At 39.8% G+C, this 19252-nt stretch overlaps 1 protein-coding gene across 2 annotated transcripts in view; it reads right to left on the bottom strand.

Annotated features, from left to right (window-relative positions):
* LOC110076521 (glyoxal reductase) overlaps positions 1-19252 on the bottom strand; it is a 78054-nt gene that overhangs the window by 22734 nt on the left and 36068 nt on the right. For both annotated transcript variants that reach the window (XM_072998018.2, XM_020788723.3), the window contains exons 4-5: positions 4437-4528; positions 599-781 (exon numbers count right to left, since the gene is read on the bottom strand). In XM_072998018.2, the coding sequence (XP_072854119.1) occupies positions 599-781; positions 4437-4528 (275 nt within the window). The remainder of the gene's footprint in view (positions 1-598; positions 782-4436; positions 4529-19252) is intronic.

Below are 19252 nucleotides of genomic sequence, written 5' to 3'. Positions count from 1 at the left end.
ACACACACTCACTCACACACACACACACACACACACACACACATACCCCAAGCAAACATACTATTTTTGCTATGCCACTGTTTCACTAACTGGTCAAGGAAAGAAACACATGCTTTGATGTGCCCCCAGCTCTCAGTTACCAAATTTCCTAATGCACCCCTAATTTTTAGCAGTTCGTTGAGGGGAGGCAATATGTGAACTCATCCCTGGATGTCCCCCACTCCTGTTCTACACTGATAAGAAAGAAGAACCGGATGCCTGGTCTTGAATCTCTCTTCACTAACAGATTCCTGGTTTGCCTTGACAAACTGCCATAATACTATAAACAATTCCAGGAATTAGGTACTTTCAGATTCTCTGCTTATCAATACTCAGAACATACAGAAAGGTTCAGCTATGGAACTATCCCAAAACATGATAAGCACACAACTGTGTACCCATACTGCTAAGGGAAGTAAGAGACAGATGAGGAATATTTATGACCCTTGGCATGTTTCATATGGATGAGTCAAACAATAATTTGCAGTACAGGCAAATGCTTCAAAAATTACTGTTCAGTAGAGATCAGACTTACAATGCTGGTAACTTTAGAACTCACCTGTATGCTCCAGCGTATACATATCTGTGCAGGGGTTCTGCCATATTTCTGTGCAAGATGAACTATGTTAGGGTGACTTAAGGCTTCACCTTTGGCTAGTGGGCAGTAGCCTTCAAAAACAATATTCTTGCTTCGACAGTAATTCACCAAGTCTTGAGGTCTTTGGAAAGGGTGGTACTCAACCTTTTACATATAAAAAAGCAGAAACTCTTGAGTTAAAATTTTCATCAACAGATGAATGATTACAACTCAATCAGCAAAGCAACTGAAGTGTTACTGCTGGTCTGGCAAGTGGCTTTCACAACAACAAAAATGTAACTCATTTTCCTCCTCTTTCAAAAACTAACCAGAATTCCCTTGAGTAAAAACGCAGTATTTTGCAAAATTCATAGTGATCACCAAAATCCCCAGAATTTACAAAAAGCAGTCAGTTCACAAACTCTTTGCCATAATGTACACAACAGTTTGCTGGACATATCAGAGTCCTGTCTTTGGAGAACAATCACATATAACAGATGGCACTATCTTCTCTTTCTATCACATATCTTGCAGTTCCCTCTGTAAGAAATTGGGTTTAGCATTCTCAAGAAAGGGCAGCCCAACCATGCATCTCTCTCTCTCTCTCTCTCTCTCTCTCTCTGTGTGTGTGTGTGTGTGTGTGTGTGTGTGAGAGAGAGAGAGAGAGAGAGAGAGAGAGAGAGAGAACACTCCATAACTATGCTTCTTCATCTAATTTAAATAATTCTGGCTCTCCATAGTACAGATTCACACAACTGTGTTCTATTATCAGAAGGTAATTTCTTCCAGTCAATCCATAGTAAGATTCATGTGAAGTTGAATTGGAGCATGTGTGTTTTTGGTTTAGCACAGAAAATAAAATTTCAATCCTATCTGTGTTTAGTCGTTTAGTCGTGTCCGACTCTTCGTGACCCCATGGACCAGAGCACACCAGGTTATCCTATCTAGATAACCCCAAGAGATTAGGGAAGAAAATGACATGAAATAGATTCTGGGCAGCACTGGCATTCTGATAATACCTGAGCAGAAACTACCCTTTAGTTACACAATAGTCAAGGGAAAGGGGATTTTATATATATTAAAAGGAACTTCATCTGTGCAGAGAGCTGTGGTGTGCATTATTTGAGCATCCCATCCATATGATCTTGGACAATGGAAGATTAAATGCTTCCTCACTTTTCTCTTTCAAGCTACTCTGCAATGTATACAGGTCAGTTTCAGAGGGAGTAACTAACCCAAGAGCCCCAGCGAATTCCACAGCTCAATGGGGACTACAATCTGGACCTCCCAAGTCCTAGTCCAATGGTCTTGCATAACACTGGAAATATGGAGGTTTAATGAAAGAAACCTCACTATTATAGCTTGTTTTGCTATATTCATCCTGGCAAGGAATATGAGCAAATCTGAATACAAGAGAGGCAGGTGGGTGAGACTCATAGGAAAGGTAATAGGAAATGAATACAAGATACACATTACAGATACGGAATATCTGTAATCTCTAATCATGATAGCCAATGATATAGTAAATAAAGTATAAACCGAAAGTATCTCAGTGTCATCATTCTCCAGAATTTCAGCATACAAGGATAAACCAACAAAAACCTGGATACACTTCTTGGAATTAAAAAAAAAAGAAAGAAAATCCTGTATTTGTGCAAACAAAAATTCTCTGATAAAGCCGGTTTTACAGGCAGCAACACCTCTCCAATCTAAATGGCCGTCACACACTCCTTCCAATGACCTAACTCTTTTTGCGTAGTTTTGATGATGAAGAGGAGGAAGGGGGGGGGAGAGAGGGAGATCTTAGTTTAGCACAATGACATCAACCCAGAGAATGTGGAAAATGTCATCCACCCCAAGAGGATGAAGGCCAGCTTCCTGTTTCTCATCCCTAGTACATACTGTCTTTTCAGGCAACAATAGTCAGGAACAATAGGCTGGCTTCTACTCAACGCTGCCACTGAAAAACCCAGGCACTCTCTGAGGCTAGGCTGAGTCAGCCTTAAGCACCATTGTGATCAAAATCGACGGCCTGGATGGGAGACAAGGTTCAAGCAGCAGACATATCCATCTCTTCCACATCAGTAGTTTCTTGACCTCTCTGTGGCCTTCTGTATAGCACATGTTTACAATCTGTAGATGCATTTGGGAGATCACTCTGTTTGCTCATTGGATTTGCACCTGAACAGGCTCAGGAACATTTCCAGGATTTTACAACAAAGAACTCTGAGGCAGGAGGAGGTGGCTGTGGACAACTATGGGTGGATCTTCCAAAACCCAGCAGAATTGCCAAGTGCTAGAAAATGATTGTTGGGTATTTTACACATAGAAAGAAAATGTTTGTGGGAAAGAGACTGGGGGTTGGGGAACAATGCAAAGACTGGATTGCAATACTTTCTTTCCAAGGAAAAAGCTAAACCACGTGGACCTTCTTGTTATTCAGAAAAACAGTGGTAAAGAAGAGTATATGATAGAATTTTATAAAATTATGCATGATGCCCATGAAATGAGAGCTTTCTCTCCTGCTCCTGTAAAATGACCTTGGTACAAGCATGTAACTCTTTCATAATACTGTACTTGGAAAGTATATTTCTCTTAGGATCATCCAACCGACAAGAGTGCAGTAGCACCAGCATTCTTTTCCTCCCCCCACCCATCCACACAGTTACGGAAATTACTTAACACAAAGCTACTCTCCGCTATCTGTCTCTAGGACTGTCATGGAACCAGGATGCCCAGCATCAGAGCACTTTTGCACTGGCAAGGACAATATCATTGGCTACCTCTCTCTCTAGGCTTCCCTATTTCTTCTGAATTTAACTGCAATCTTCATGGGCATGTAGAATGCAGAATGGATATTCCACCAGCAGTGTATTGTTGTACACAATTCTTGTTAACGCCAAGTACTGTAGACCCCTTGATTTTTTAACTAAGGCCCATCACCTTACAAAAGGCCTGCATTAGGCAAAGAAGAAAACCCCTAAAATTTATTTGTCAATACAGTTTGACAGTAATCGCCTTCATTTCTGGATGACCCCACAGCTGTGGCTAATGAGGCTCTTGTGATACATGGCTGCACTTAAGTTTTCCAAAGCTAGTATCCAGAGATATCCTGACTGGGAACATTACAGTTTGCTGTAATTATCATAGTTGATACTTCATACCTCTCCCCTCATTCCTGAATTTATCTAATCCTTTTCTATTGTGTAAGCTAATGGTTATGTGGAATTAGATTCCACAAATTGATTATATCTGCCTGCCATGGATCAATTGCTGATTAACTATATCTAAAAGCAAAATACTGTAACACCAGAAGCTAGTCCACAGACTCCATTAATAGCAGAGGAACATCAGCTTCAGAGGCACCCCCAGTCCAGGCGCCAGTGCCAAGTGTAGCAAAGATCATTTATACACAGTGTGTTTCTTCAGCTGACTACTGTTGTATTGATAACAAATGTGCAGTTGCTAGAACAGCTTTCTTCTTGAATGCTGGTAGTCCTATTCCTCACCAGATTTCTTGTTTTCATCCATTTCCTTAACTGTACATCCAAGCAACCCCATGCATAAACGTTTAGATATCAGATGTATGGATCTTACAGTAAAGTTTAGCAACTAATGCATAAGGAAAAAGTGTATACCCTGCACATTAATCCCTCCACTGCTGGCAATTGTTCCTTGGATTTCCAGAGGTGTGTGCGCGCGTGCGTGCGCATGTGTGTAATTTCCCTGACACCTCCCTCCCCCACTTCCTCCAAGTTTGACTTTTGTAAAACATTTGTTGATTAAAACCTTAGAAAAGCAGTATGCACAATTAACTCACCTGATTTACATGTGGGGTTATATGGCAGTCTTCTTTGAGTTGTTCCAAATGTTCAATGAGAAAATTACTTACTCCAATAGACCTGCATAAACCTTAACAGACAAAAGAAGAGGAATCACAGGTTTGTAACATTTCTGCCATCATCCTTTTGATAAAAACTGTACGTTTTAACCTTGTGGCCTGGCATGACCCTACCAGAAAGTCAAAGAAGGCAGCTGCCACAGATGGGAGAGACGGATGCAATGGTCACAGGACATGGCAGAGTTGAATGTCTCATGCAGCCTGCTCTGTGCCATTCTGTCCAAGTTACTCTGCCACTTTCAAGGCATGCTCCATGGCTACTGCTGAGGAAAGGTTCAATTGCCAAACTGACTGGCTTCTGGATATGGAAAGAGGGAAAGTGCCCTCTTGTTTTTGACATCTGTAGCAGCAACATGTCTTGGGCCAGCCTTATCTGTGGTCTAGTCTCAAGATTGTTTTATTCAGACCTGGGTTCAAATTTTAGCTCTGCCATCTCGTATGTCCCAAGGACAAATCTGCCATGTTTTTCATCACAGAGACAAAAAGCAACATCCATGGTACTAGCAACTTTGAAAAGCACAGAAGTGCTTCGTGGCATTATCCATGGGCCAGGACATGGATACCCAAATGATCACCATTTGGGTATACAACTCATAGAAACACTGGCATTTAAACCTTCAGGGAAGATATGCAATTCCTGTTATACTACATACACTGTGCCACCTAAATTGGAAGATTTTTTTTGTATCTCAGATTAAGCAGTTGAGCGTGCCTTAGCTATGTTTGAATTCCTCTGGATAAATATCCCCTCTCAGCCTTTATCTTTTTCTCCCAACCTCCATGAAAGGGTTATCTACTCCAAGACCAGGGTGAGTTATAAAGGCACAATTATTTCCAAGAATAATTAGTTCATCATCAGGGTGCTCAGGTGGGTAGGGCAAGAATACACACACACCAATTTCTGCGTAACAGCCTCCTGAAGAACACAAGGAGATGACGGGAGATGGATGCCGAACATCGAGTCCAACAGCATTATCTGTGGACCTTGTGCAATCAAGATCCCTTCAGGAAGCCGTTTTATAATCTAAACACATTGAAGGCTCCCTGGTGGATTCAAGCTCCAGGCTAAATTCTGGGAAAAGCTGGTGTAGTGTAAGCAAAGAACAATTGGACTTCGCCAGGTTGAAAAGGAGGAAATGGTGTTCTGAACAGCCTGCCAAAAGCTAAAGAAAAGGAGAACACTGGTAGAAGACTAATGGGCGGTGTGAGTAAGAAAACACAGGGACAAACAGTCCAAACAGACTTCAGACTCTTGCAGGTTACTGCTGTTATGAATAAATTCTTCAGTCATAAATATGAGAAAATTTGAAACTATCTGTTTAAGTCGTGAGGCATTAATAATATGAACTGTGAACATTTAAAGGGAGCTTTTACATTTCTAATAATACCTGCTACAAGTGACAAATCTGTGCCCATACATGTCAGGAAACTTTCAAAAAAATCTATGTATCAATTATAGTCTAGTATAAATATATACTATACAGTAATATTTAGTTTAAATATATTGTATTATATTTTTTAAAAAACAGATTCAAAATGGCATGCCACCATCAACTTTCAATCAGCAGAACCCACAAAGAAAAGGTTCTGTTTGCAGCATTCCAGAAAAGCGTACAGTAGACTTCTACTGTACTTTGGTTAATTTATAATAATTTTTTACTTAATTTGCCTTAATTTTCCTCCTTTTTTCTATTTATCATTTATTATGTTTATGGATTTTTATTTTAATTGTATATCCTTGTTGTTAGCCACCCAGAGTGGTATGATATACCAGATGGGCGGGATATAAATCAAATAAATAAATAAATAAATAAATAAATTTTAAAAGGTTTTCTTCAATAACGGAATAAATACAGTCATGGAAAAGAAACTGTCACGTTCCTGCCTGTCCCTTGGTTGCTTCACCAATCCCAGGGCACAAGCTACATATGGTGTTGCTGCTGCCACCAACTGATTACCTCAACATTACGTATTATTAATAATAGAGGTCCAGGCAATGTGTCATTTTAAATAGAACCCAAAAGAAGTTCTTTATTATTACAGGTAATGAGGGCACAATCAATGTCTTTAACTCTTAACCAAACAACCCACTTCATCCACCCTCAACCGCCAACCTTCTCTCTCTACACCAAACTCCAAATCCAAGAACTCTCCATCTCCAAACTCCCAATCTCAAACTCTCAAATCTCTCAATCTACGAAATCTCTGAATCTAAACTCTAACTACCCAATCTTTCCCTCCTCCCCCTGCAGGACTCCACCTCTCCAGCAGTCTCATTGGTCCATGCATATAGCACATTATTATTCATGACCTGGGCAGATGCCACAGAGACCTATGAATAGCTATTAGCCATGATAAATTGGGAAATGGAGTTCCCATGGGCAAAGGCACTCTCTCTTATCCAGATGTTGCAGGCAAAAGAGAAGAGGGATATTTCTGTCACTTCAAGGCTTCTCATTACTCAGCCACTGATGGAAACAAACTACTAGACTGGTCCAATAAAGCAAATGCAACACAAGGACTTTGTGTGTACAGGTACTTATAAACAGCTACAGGAAGATATTGACTTAAATTCTCTGCCTAAGCACTTTGAGTTAAGGACAAGTCCATAATGTTCTAGATCAGTCATACTTAATCTTTTTTGGCCATGGCCATAAACACAGTATGAAATAAATACAGGCCAAATCAGGATTGTATAAGTCACACAATGAACCTTATAAGATGGTGTGGGAAGAATTGTTTCCACTATGTGACCCTCTTCAAATGTGCCAGCCCCCTCACCAGGGGCCCCCATTGATAATGGTTGTTCTAGATATAATCACTGAAGCATTCTAAAAAAACAAAAAAAACAAATCAAGGCCAATGTTACATGTAAATGTTAAATTCCTACTGCTATTTGTAACAAATCTATGAGAGCCTGAAGAGTGTTAGATGCATGCTGGGCGTACAACTGACATCTCATCTGAATTTTGGTCGCAAAGTCCAAAAATATTGTTTAATTTTATTACAGTTTTAGCTACAAATAGTCATGAAAGTTACAGTCTAAAATGACAGCGTTTCCAACGCTCTGCAGCTAACCACAGATGACCACACTCAAATATTGAAATATGTTTCCATACTGAAATATGTTTCACTTTATTAACAGGCTATCTTTATCTGTTTCAAAGCTGAGGGAACAGTAACTCCATTCAATTAATTTTTCCTATAGATTCTTAACACTGCCATGATTTAAATATGGAGATTTCTGGATATCATTATACATATTAAAATAATACGTATGATGTGCTGCTTGTTTCCGGTCAAAGGTACTTTGGGACTGAGACTGCAAAAACTTCTTGAGTCCTGATTTTGTTGCAGTTCTCCATATCGCATCTGCTTTCTTCTTATCCTTATTTCATATCAGACGGTTGTTTTTAATCCCCCCCACCGAATTTCATGCACATTTTAATGTATTTCTCCTCACACACATTCATTTATGCATTTTATCCAACTTACATATTCCTCTACACTGACTGAGAGTGTTTTTTTTTTGTTTTTGTTTTTGTTTTTGTAACTGAATGTACTCTGGCTGTTCGCATTTCAAAATGTGTGCTTCGAAACAGCAAAACAATGTGATGGGACCAAGGTGAACACTGCTATACAGGTGAAGACTAGCACTTTTTACCATAGGCTTTGATGGGAATCCTGGGAGAGAAAGCACGACTGTGGTAATGCAAGCTCGGCAGCCTCTTCCTTGTGACAATGTTAAAACAAGAAGAGCCCAGGTTACTCTGGAGAATCCAGCATGAGAAAATATGGGAAAGATGATTACCATACTAATGAGTTGGCAGATAGCCACTCAGTGCAAGGAATCACCAGTGATTTCGCTTGTCTCGGGACCCCCAACAAATATGGAACAGCTAGAAAGATGGGACGCCTTGTTCACTTCAGACAGCTGCGCTGTCAAGCCCAGCAGGGCTTGCATAATTTGCATTAATGCTAATAGGATGCATAATGAGGTGGAAATCTACCTTGATCCTGGGTTTGAATATAAATTCATATTAACATAAACAAAACATTTGCAATTCAGATGCACTGCTCGCCGTGTACTTTGCATACAAGAAGAGGCACAGCAACACAGCAACGCATCCGTTTTGCTTTTCCAGTCTGCACATACTGTATGCAAATGCAGTAATATATGGCACTGAAATGGCTCCAGCCCCTGCTCCATCACTGAAGCAAATGAGTGTAGTCATTGGTCAGGTGGCTTTCAATCTAATTCATTTCACAGGATTGTTGCAAGAATAGAAAAGGGAAAAAGAATAAACACAGCAGCTGGAAGCAATGCAGTATCTAAATGCAATCAGATGAATCCCAAATAAAATTTTCAAATATCAGCATTTACTGGCTGAAATCCAAAAGTAAATTGCAAGGTAGAAAACTCCATTGAATTGCTGTGGATTTAGTGAGTCAACTCCATACAGAATACACAGGAGAATGTACACAGATATATTCCAACTCCTTACTCCCCTAACAATTGCAACAATGACTGCACTAATCTGGAGCACCAGGCTGCTAGACAGCTTTCATTTAGACTAATGATCATGTGCTCAATATGTGTCCTGTTAATTGCATTATGACCAAGAACACAGCAGTTTGCATAATCTGTATTTAATCTGCTAGGGGAGGTCAAGGTCCCAGAGTTTAGGGCTAGAAGCAGAAGAAATACAAAGTAAATAAATGCACCATAGTCCACACTAATACTGTAAATCAATATTCCCAAACAAGGCCTAGAACAAAACATTACTTCCAATGTACAGAAAAATGAAAGGGAATAGGGCAAGATGGTCTATTTTGTATCAAAAACCTCATGTTTTAATTGGCATTGCCTTGAAAATGAAAGGATTAAAAAGAAGTAAGAATCACAGAAAGGGTATAGGAAGATGATAAAGCTGGATGGATTCAAAAGCGTGGCTTGCTGGTAGAGTATTATTTTGCCATATGGCCTCTACCTGCTTCTAAAAAGGAGATTTTTCAGTGTTTTATTTATTTATTTATTTATTTATTTTATTTCTATCCCGCCTATCTGGACATATTAGCCCACTCTAGGCGGCTAGTTTTGCTCACTTTAGATTTAGGTTCCTCAAGCCAGCCTAATAACTGCATCCTCCCCTTAAAAATGCTGTTCCATTCATTGTATTGGTTTTAAGCATAATTTCCCAAATATTGCCACTATAAAATGAAAACAACTGCTCAAGTCTTTTCAAACAGAAGTTAAATGGGCATGGCATAGTTCAGTGTGTCTTAAGATGTAATGCCTGATTAGGGTTACAATCTCCTTGTGCATATCACTGCTCTCACATCTGTTTCTATTTATATACCCACCTCTGTCTGAAATCACAAGAATTATCAGTATGAAAGGAATACAAAATTTGACAAGCACAGCCTGTACTTTGTTGGTCCCTCTGCGAGATCAAAGCAAGTTAGTAAGTGACAATGAAAAAGACAGAGCGTGCAAAAAAGAAACAAAATCTGAAAAGAAATTGCAACAGGCCAAAACAGAAGAACCGAAACAAGGCTTAAAGGATTGGGAACAGTCTTTGAGATAGCCTTTACCTTCAAGAAAATCTATATTAACCATAGAAGAAGGTAAACGTTCCCCTTGATATTTAGTCCATTCGTGTCTGTCTCTAGGATGCGGTGCTCATCCCTGCTTCCAAGACATAAAGCCAGCATTTTGTCCGAAGACAGTTTCCATGGTCACGTGGCCAGCATGACTAGGCATGGAACGCCGTTACCTTCCCACCAAGGTGGTACCTATTTACTCGCGTTTTTACATGCTTTCGAACTGCTAGGTTGGCAGGAGTTGGCAGGACTGTTAACCATAGTCTGCAACAAATCTTCAACGTGGTCAGCAACAACTAAATTCCATCAACCGTTTGAAACTCTGATCCTGGGTAAATGTAAATTCTAGCAAAGCTGAAAAAAAAGTAGTTTTACTGGGGGTGGGAGGCTTATGATGGACATGCACATCATAAAGAATAATGTGACTTTGTTTTCCTTTTGCTATGTTAAATTATTAGAACCGCTTACATAGGAACAATGACAAAATAACAAATGAAGCAACAAAAGTGATTAAAACCCAAAACTGATATATCAAGAAAAGAGGAAAATACCCAAGACCCAATTGTAAGACCTTCAACTCCAATGCAACAACTTAACAACAACATTTTAGAGCCTTAGTAGATATGTTACTTACAAATTGTCATCTCAGAACCTCCCACCCAAACTTTTGTTAAAATGTCATGACCACTTTGTCTTATCTGGGGCTGGAAATGGTGCAGGCTGAACAACACAACGGGTCAACTACAAGATGCTGCAGGTGACTCCAGGGGACTTCTAGTGTTCACCACCACCTCTTCCCTGCTTGAGGTACAGTACGTCATTTTTATAACTTGGTGAGACAAGACAGCAGTGGTATGTGGCACATTAATATCACTAGCACAAATGGTTCAAGTTCAGAGAGGATTTGACAATGGCGGGGAGGGTGTTACCTCCAAACCCATTGGTTTCAGTATACTTTGTGTGGCAGCAGAGAATCTGATTTTGTGCCCCAAAAGAGGCACAAAATGTTGACATAGGTTTGAGGGGATATGAGATGCAGTAGGAATGATACGTAACACACTTGACTGTGAGCACTCTGACAAACATAATGGCTGAAAGCCAGTAGCAAGCCACAACTAGAGTAGGCCCATTGAATCAGTTGGATCTGGTAAGTCAGTTTCTCCATAAGTTCCACTGATGCAAACCGGGCCTACTCTAGTTGCAATTTATTTCTGGATTTCAGCCAATGTTTATTTATCACTAAGTTTTCTTCCCACTATGTTCAGTGGGGCTTAATGTCCAAATAAGCATACACAAACTCTAACTGGAACTTGTACAGTATTTTAAAAGTCCTTTCTCCCCTTCACCTCCAATTTGTGTACATGATTAAATGTGGAGAGAATCAAAACACAGAAAAAGGAAGCAAGCCCTGCCCCCAGCCTCCACATGCTGATCTGTTCTTCTCCATACAAGCATACTCCGCATACTCATACAAGCATTATTCAGGTTAAGACTCACAGAAAAGCCCTCCTATAAAAACAACAGTCAGCTTCTGGATTTTACATTCAGTACGGTACCAATCACACTATATGCTGAAGAAATATACAACAGGGATACTGACAAGTCTCATATGCAGAATGAAATGGAGGACTAGTACATGTACAAGATGTACAAGATGAAAGAATGAAAAAAAATGCAAATCAGACATATTTACAGTTTGTATGTGAAACAGAAAAGTGATCTGGGCAAACCATTTTATGGGCAATATGAGTGCATTTTACCCAGAAGGTCACAAACTGATTGAGCTAGTGTTCCCTGTGCTGGTGCCCTCCACATGTGTTAAGATTCAGGGTTGATAAAAATCAGTGATTTTTTTTAAAAAAATCAAATTTATTTAAATGAAAAATCAAATGTTTTAATCTAAATCATAAAAAAAGAGTTTAAAAAAATTTAAATAATCAAACCATCCAAATTTTAACATTTACTTGTGATTTAAATCATGATTAAATCAATTTGATTTAAATCGAATCCACCCTGGTTAAATTAGTTCCCATTCTAACAGACTTCTTCCACAAGTAAAGTGGTGTGCATGATTTGTTGGGCTTTTTGCCAAAGCATCCTTACACTGTTGGCACCAGAAGAGGATGAGGCGTACAACTTGTGAACTCTCTTGTACTCCCTCCAGCTTTCTTGGGTGCTCCATACCAAGAAAGGAAGGCAAGACTGTTGGGAGGATGGGCCCTTTGCTGGACATGGTGGTTCTAGCAAACGCTTGACTCTACCACCTTTTTCAGTCAGCTCTTTATGGAACATATCTATTTATCTGGACTCTTTGAACACAGCTACACTGCACTTTCTTGCCAAAAACCCCACTGCAAAGCAAACAAAGCAAATGCAAAGATCAAAAAGAAAAGCGGGAAAAGACCTACCCAGAGCAAAACGGACATGCTGATCCTTTAACACAAAGATTCATAAATAAATGGTCTCAGCAGCAAAGCTTTGTCTGATGACAACAGCATGCCTTATCTTTCTTGAACACTGCCGTGGGCGTTTATTGGAGCTCTTAAGACTTCTTGTACGTTACTGTACCAGGTTCAGACATCAAAACACTTTTTAGATTTTCTGAGTCATGCTACATCAGTAATTTTATTCACTCATAAATGTTTCCTCTGGTCATGCTGCCCCTTTCATTAGAAGAAACGGAAAAAACACAATGGAAACACACGTTGACTTTGCAAGTCGCCACTCCCTGTCTCCTCCCAGAAACTGTCAAATGGAATGATGGACAGATACTCAACTAACATGCCCTTCATGAGATGGAGATAAAAAAAAGAAGCACTGGTTGAATTTCTACCTAACACACAATTGCTAAATGCCCACTCTTCTACACATGGTGTTTACAATCACATGCCAATATTTCTCCAAGAAAGGAAGGGAGGGAGGACTTGACAAGATAAATGGATGAGTTATAGTTAGGGACCACAGTCCCTCCCAAGCACACACTATCCTAGTTAGATAAGACACAAAGAAGTATCAAGTGGCTTGCATCTTTTCCAGGTAAAGCACTTGATGGCTACAATCCCATTGATTAGTTTAACAACTTTCATAACTTTCAGCCCATTCCTAACTGGCAAATAAAAAAGTCCCCACCATGATTGGGGATCAAGACAGTGTGCACACAAACGTCTGAGAATCATAGCATGCTCTGTTTTATTTGCTGACTAGGAATGGATTAGAAGTTACAAATTTTCTTACGCTAAAGAACAGGATTTTAGTTTATATATTCCGGCAGAAGTAACCTACATGGCACAAAAAAAATTCAAACACAAATAAAACCCAAACCATACCAGAATGACTTCTGCTTCATCCATTACATCTCAAGACAACATGCAAACTACAAGGAATTAGATCAAGTCTTTCTTCCTCCTCTTCTATGCTGCTCATTTTTGTAACCTTGTGCCTAATGAAGACCTATTAATCTTGAAACCTTCCTGATGATTCTTCATCTTCCATAAGCTAAGGAGCCTGTGCAGTCAGACAGAAGACCAAATAAGCAACACAAGAGTGAAAACCATACAGTCAAGTTTCTCAAATTGTATCAGGGTGGCTTTGGGCACTTTATTCACTCCATGCACAAAGATTCCAAATCTCGGGGCCACTGATTTTGTTGAACTCCTCAAAGCCCTAGTTACCATGACCAATGGTTAGGGATGCTGGAAGTTATACTCCAAAAGCATCTGGATACAAGTACTTGAGATTGGGAACCAGACTAAAGATGCTTCAATCACAAGTCTGATATGTAATCTCTATAACCCTCCACCCTGATGGCAATAGGTGGAGGGAATGTTTCTGCTGTTTAATACTTCTGGCCAGAAATGTCCTTTTCCAGTTTCCTTTGTGTAACACCTTTGAAACAATGAAGGAATTGCTATCATGTTATGGGCCCTCATAGTTTTGAAAATATATTACCGCAATGTTCTCTCTACACACAAGGCTGACTTTTAAGAACATTCAGAAATTGCAGGTTGTCCTGGAAGATTGAGGCAGTCTGGCAGCCAAAGAATCTTCAATATGATGATAATGCTTCGGGTTCAAAATGTCCTGTCACTTCATTGACTTATATCTCAGAAACTCTGAGTAGTTGAAGGTCACACAAAAATGTGCCCGAGGTCACACAAAAATGTGTGGCAATGAGTGAGCTCAGAGGAGGATACAGAATTCTAAAATTCAGCGCTGTAACAGTGGAAGCATAATTTCCTCCCCAGAACAATCATGTTTTATTTTAAGCCAGGGGAAACCAAAACAATTTTTTAAAAAAAAAAATCCCTTTTGGATAAGAAAACACTATCTTTCCCCAAAGCTTACTATGGAATGTATAAACTTTACATATGTCAGAAGAAAAGTTGCTGTGAAGACATTTATATAACGAGTAAGTTGACATAGATGAGACTGCTGCCATGTCGAGGAACTATAATTGTTTCACTGTGTAAAAGATTTCTGTTGGGAAGCTCATACTGAGAAATGGCTAAATAAGTAAATAAATAAACAAACATCCTTTTCATATATTTCTGTATAAAAATGTTTAGCTTTAAACCATTGCCGTCTTTACAAAAAACCCCAACCTTTCTCACAAACTGTTACAATTAAAGTGGCCTGCAAGACCAGCCTGGGTTTGCTTCCTTGAACAGACACCAACCAGCCTCCTTTATCTGATCAGCCACAGGGTGTGGCGCAAGCGGATATCCCTCAAGAACCACCCTGAACCACAGGAGGATGCTCTGACCTGCAAGACTCTCTCTACTGTTACTACAGTGTAACAATCCTGTGCTGCCAGCAACAGAGGCCTTTTTCAAAGATCAGTCCTGTGGCAATGGAGCTCTTTCACCATGCCCACACGTATGACCCCCCCCTCCCTTATTTACAGGCAAAGGTGGCACATGATGTGGGTAGGGAATGTGCTCCTCTGAAGTTCTGGGGTGAAGAACCCCTTCCCATCAGTTCACAAGCCACTCCTGTTCATGAGGAGATGCTGTAGCTCAGCAGCAAGAGCACATGCTATGCATGCAGAAGGTCCAAAGTTCCATCTTTAGCATCTTCAGGAGTGGCAATGAAAGTTTCCTGGATGGCTCTTGAAAAGTCACTGGATTGACTGTAGACAATATTGGACCAAATGGACCAGCCCCCTTATTCGGTACATAGCAGTTCCCTACATTCCTAACCCCTGGTATCGCAATCCTGCATTGCAACTGCTGTTGCATACAACATGCTGTTTAATTTATAACTCTCAAAACTTCAGAGGCTATCAAAGATCATCTTTCCTAATTTCCCCAAGTAAGGAAAAATACATTTATAAATAGAGTTGTCAGATGCCTCTACAAATAACAGCTTTTTATACAGAACCTTTGCATTAACTTTTATGGCTCTTAAACACGTTTTCATTTTGTTCGTCTGTGGAATTTCCCATTGCCTTTAAACCAATTCATGACATGTTCTCTTTTCCACTCTTTTTTTTCAAAGCACACTGAAAACATTGTTTTGTGACATTCAAAAGATATTTCCTGAACAGCTCTGTCACAAACCATATTGGGAGATTTTAACACAATGGACGCAGAAGCTCAAATTAAGAACCAAAAAAAATGTTCTTCCCTTTACTACTGCTGTAGATAGGGCCAACTCACTTTTTAATGAGGAAATAACCAATTTCATTTCTTTTGTTCAGGAGGTTATCCAGAATGATTGTTTCTTGGGTGGGAGCTAGGGTTGAGATCTAGTTGCAGATCACCTGAATTATACACCTAAAAGAGTTTGGAAATGGTAATCCATTTCTTTAGCTAAGTGGGCTGCCTGATGTATCACTGTAGTCCAGAATAAGGACACAGCTGAGAATGATCTTAAAGCATTAAATACTGTGTTTGTGTGCATACATAGATATGCCATTCTGGATGTGAGGTTTTTTTAAAAAAAACTTTAACACCCAGAACTCAGTGGAACAGACCTTATCTTCCAGGCTGTCTCCAACCTATTTCTAGTTGTTTCTTTTTAAAGGAAACTGTTCCAGTGTTTCCTGAAAAACCTAGGTTTCTGTGGGAGGTGTCATTCTTTGGGGTGCCTTATATGAAGCCTAACAGGCAGCAAAGCTACACCTACTACAAAGATCTGGGCCTCCCAAGAAGTGCTTGCTGTGGCAGCATCTTTTTTGTACAGGAAACAGTGGACAAGACGGGACTTGTTTTAGTTGAGTGAAATATAAGTCCATTTCTATGAGCAGGAACTCCCAAAATTCTGTCTTAGGAACTGTTGGAGAATTCTGGGAGTTGGGAGTCCAAAAAAGAAACCTTCAAATGGCACATCCTAATACGTGCATGTGTGGCTGCACACATGTGGATGCATACCTTTCTGGTGTTGTGATCTAACTGATTTGCTCTTTCGTAGGAGTGTGTGTCTGTTTACTTATGCTCTTTGTGAATACTACACAGGTGCCCTAAGTCTTTAGTGGTCTTTCCTCCTCAGGAAACTGAAATCTGATTGCTCAAGTTCAGCAATTTCTTACTTCTAACACATGACAGTATTCTGAATTAAACAAGGCTCAAAGGGTGCCCAACAGTGCCATTGCTCTCTGCCTTGTAAAGCAAGATGCAAGCAAAGTACTTGTTAATCCACAGCTCCAGGATTATCTTTGCCAGCATCAGTCCACCTCAGTTCCTTACAGATGTATAAAGGGAGAACTTGCACAGACCTCGTGGCGCAGTGGTTAAATCGCTGTACTGCAGCTAAAACTGTGCTCATGACCTGGGGTTCAAATCCCAGGTAGCCGTCTCAAGGTTGACTCAGCCTTCCATCCTTCCGAGGTCGGTAAAATGAGTACCCAGCTCGCTGGGGGGGGGCAATGTGTAGCCTGTATAATTAAATTGTAAACCGCCCAGAGAGTGCTTGAAGCGCTATGGGGCGGTATATAAGCAGCACGCTTCACTTTTTTTGCTGTTCATTTCTAACTTAAAACATAATACCGCAAAAATTGGGATCCATAGAAACTTGGAAAAGTATATAGCAAATCACTCTGAAATTGAATTTAAAAACGAATATGTTGTTATATGAAACAAAATGTGTTTTGACCAAAAAGTCTTACTCATTGTAACATAAAATAATTACTAGACTCCCAGCTGGCAGGAATAAAACTGGAGGGAGTTTCTACACACTTTTAGATTTTAATATTATTCCAAACGTTTCCAGTTCAGTGTCAGTTCTCTTCATAGCGAATTCCAGACTGGTCACACAACCAAAGATAATAATACTTAGTTGCTGATTATTTATTTAAACCAGGCTGCCGCAACCTGGCTGCTACCTTCCAGATGTGCTTGATTAGAAACTCCTCAAATCCTCAGAGAGCAGCTACCTGTCAGTGAAGAGAGCTGGAGCCTAACACATTTGGAGGATACCATATTGAAGAAGACTGTTGGAAGCCTTCCATATTGGGGGGGGGGTCTTTTGCTCGATTGCTGGCTTCCATGTAATCTCCTTCAAAGAAATTAATGATGGAATCCACGGGGTGCTCTTTTTCTCCTTTTCTGGCAGCCTTTTAATTTTTAGTAGTTCACTGATGCTGCACTTTCTACCTGTCAATCTTGCCACTTTCTAAAAGTTTGAACCTTTCCTCCGTGACTGGTTAAAACTACTGTACCCTTAAATCAGTAGTACCATTTGATATATTTACTATGCGGGATTTGATGGTTTATAACTATTTTATGGTTTTGTATATTGTATCTCATTAAATTTCATTTTTAAAAAAGACTATCCTTAAAATGGAAAATGCCTGATCTTGGGATGTCCTTCCCAGCGGAAACTTTGAGCCTCAAAGCAACTGCTTGTGATGGAAGGACACATTTGTGAGCAACATCTTGTAGAATGTAGATCCCTACTTTTCAACAGAGACTTGTTGTTGTTTAGTCATTTAGTCGTGTCCGACTCTTCATGACCCCATGGACCAGAGCACGCCAGGCCCTCCTGTCTTCCACTGCCTCCCGGAGTTGGGTTAAATTCATGTTGGTCGCTTTGATGACACTGTCCAATCATTTCATCCTCTGTTGTCCCCTTCTCTTCCTGCCTTCACACTTTCCCAACATCAGCGTCTTTTCCAGGGAGTCTTCTCTTCTCATGAGTTGGCCAAAGTATTGGAGCCTCAGCTTCAGGATCTGTCCTTCCAGTGAACACTCAGGGTTGATTTCCTTTAGAATGGATAGGTTTGTTCTCCTTGCAGTCCAGGGGACTCTCAAGAGACTAATAAATGGCAACTCTCTCTCCTTTGTGAGTAGGTGTAATTTTCTTAGAGATCAAACTGTTCAGGAGAAATTGTCGACCAAAGTGCTTTGCTATTGTTGATATTTGCTTGTTTATTGGTATGTGAGCTTTAAAAATATGTTGCCTTAAATTCTGACCTACAAACAGTACATTTGCAGTGCACTCCTACTCTCAAATGTCATAATCTTTACCAGTCCAGCCCACACGATCTGCATTCTATAGAAATATGTGGTTAATGTCTTACGTAGGTAAGGAGAGGCCTTTTGTCTTTATGGAATCAAAGAGTGGAGTTCACGTCTCCTACTTAAATGAAGTCAGAACTAATGTACATGAAGGGTGTATAAGTGAATCTATGTTTTGAGAGAGGACAACTGACATGTGGTTTGACTTCATTTTTGTGAGGGGTATAGCTTCAATCATGAGCTTTTGCATTAAAGCAAAGTTGTTCTCCATTTTTTGGGATTTACTACAGCTCTCTGCTTTTATCAATAAATAATCAAATGGTATAATAAAAAGGAAAAAGGACCACAGGCTTCTTAACAGACATACATGATATAATGGCCAATATGTTTAGCTTCAAATTTAAGAACAGGTAGCAGTAAAACTTGTAATTTACGAAGTGTGTTTCAAAATCCCAAAGCTAGTCACACAGAACCTCAGAGGCCTTTACAAAATTACAGTAAATTAGGTTAGGATTATTATACCCCTCTTGCAAAAAGGTGAATTGAGAGATCAGTGGCTTGTCTAGGCAAGTTTATGACTGGGAAAAGATGCAAAAAAAGGACATGCCAATTTAAGCTGTTAGAGAGCATCCAAATTTGTATATTTAGAAGGAGCTCCTACTCTGTACAAGGGGG

This window comes from Pogona vitticeps, chromosome 4 (genome assembly GCF_051106095.1).
Source record: "Pogona vitticeps strain Pit_001003342236 chromosome 4, PviZW2.1, whole genome shotgun sequence".
Taxonomy (NCBI): Eukaryota; Metazoa; Chordata; class Lepidosauria; order Squamata; family Agamidae; genus Pogona; species Pogona vitticeps.
This window is presented reverse-complemented; position numbering and strand designations above follow the sequence as displayed.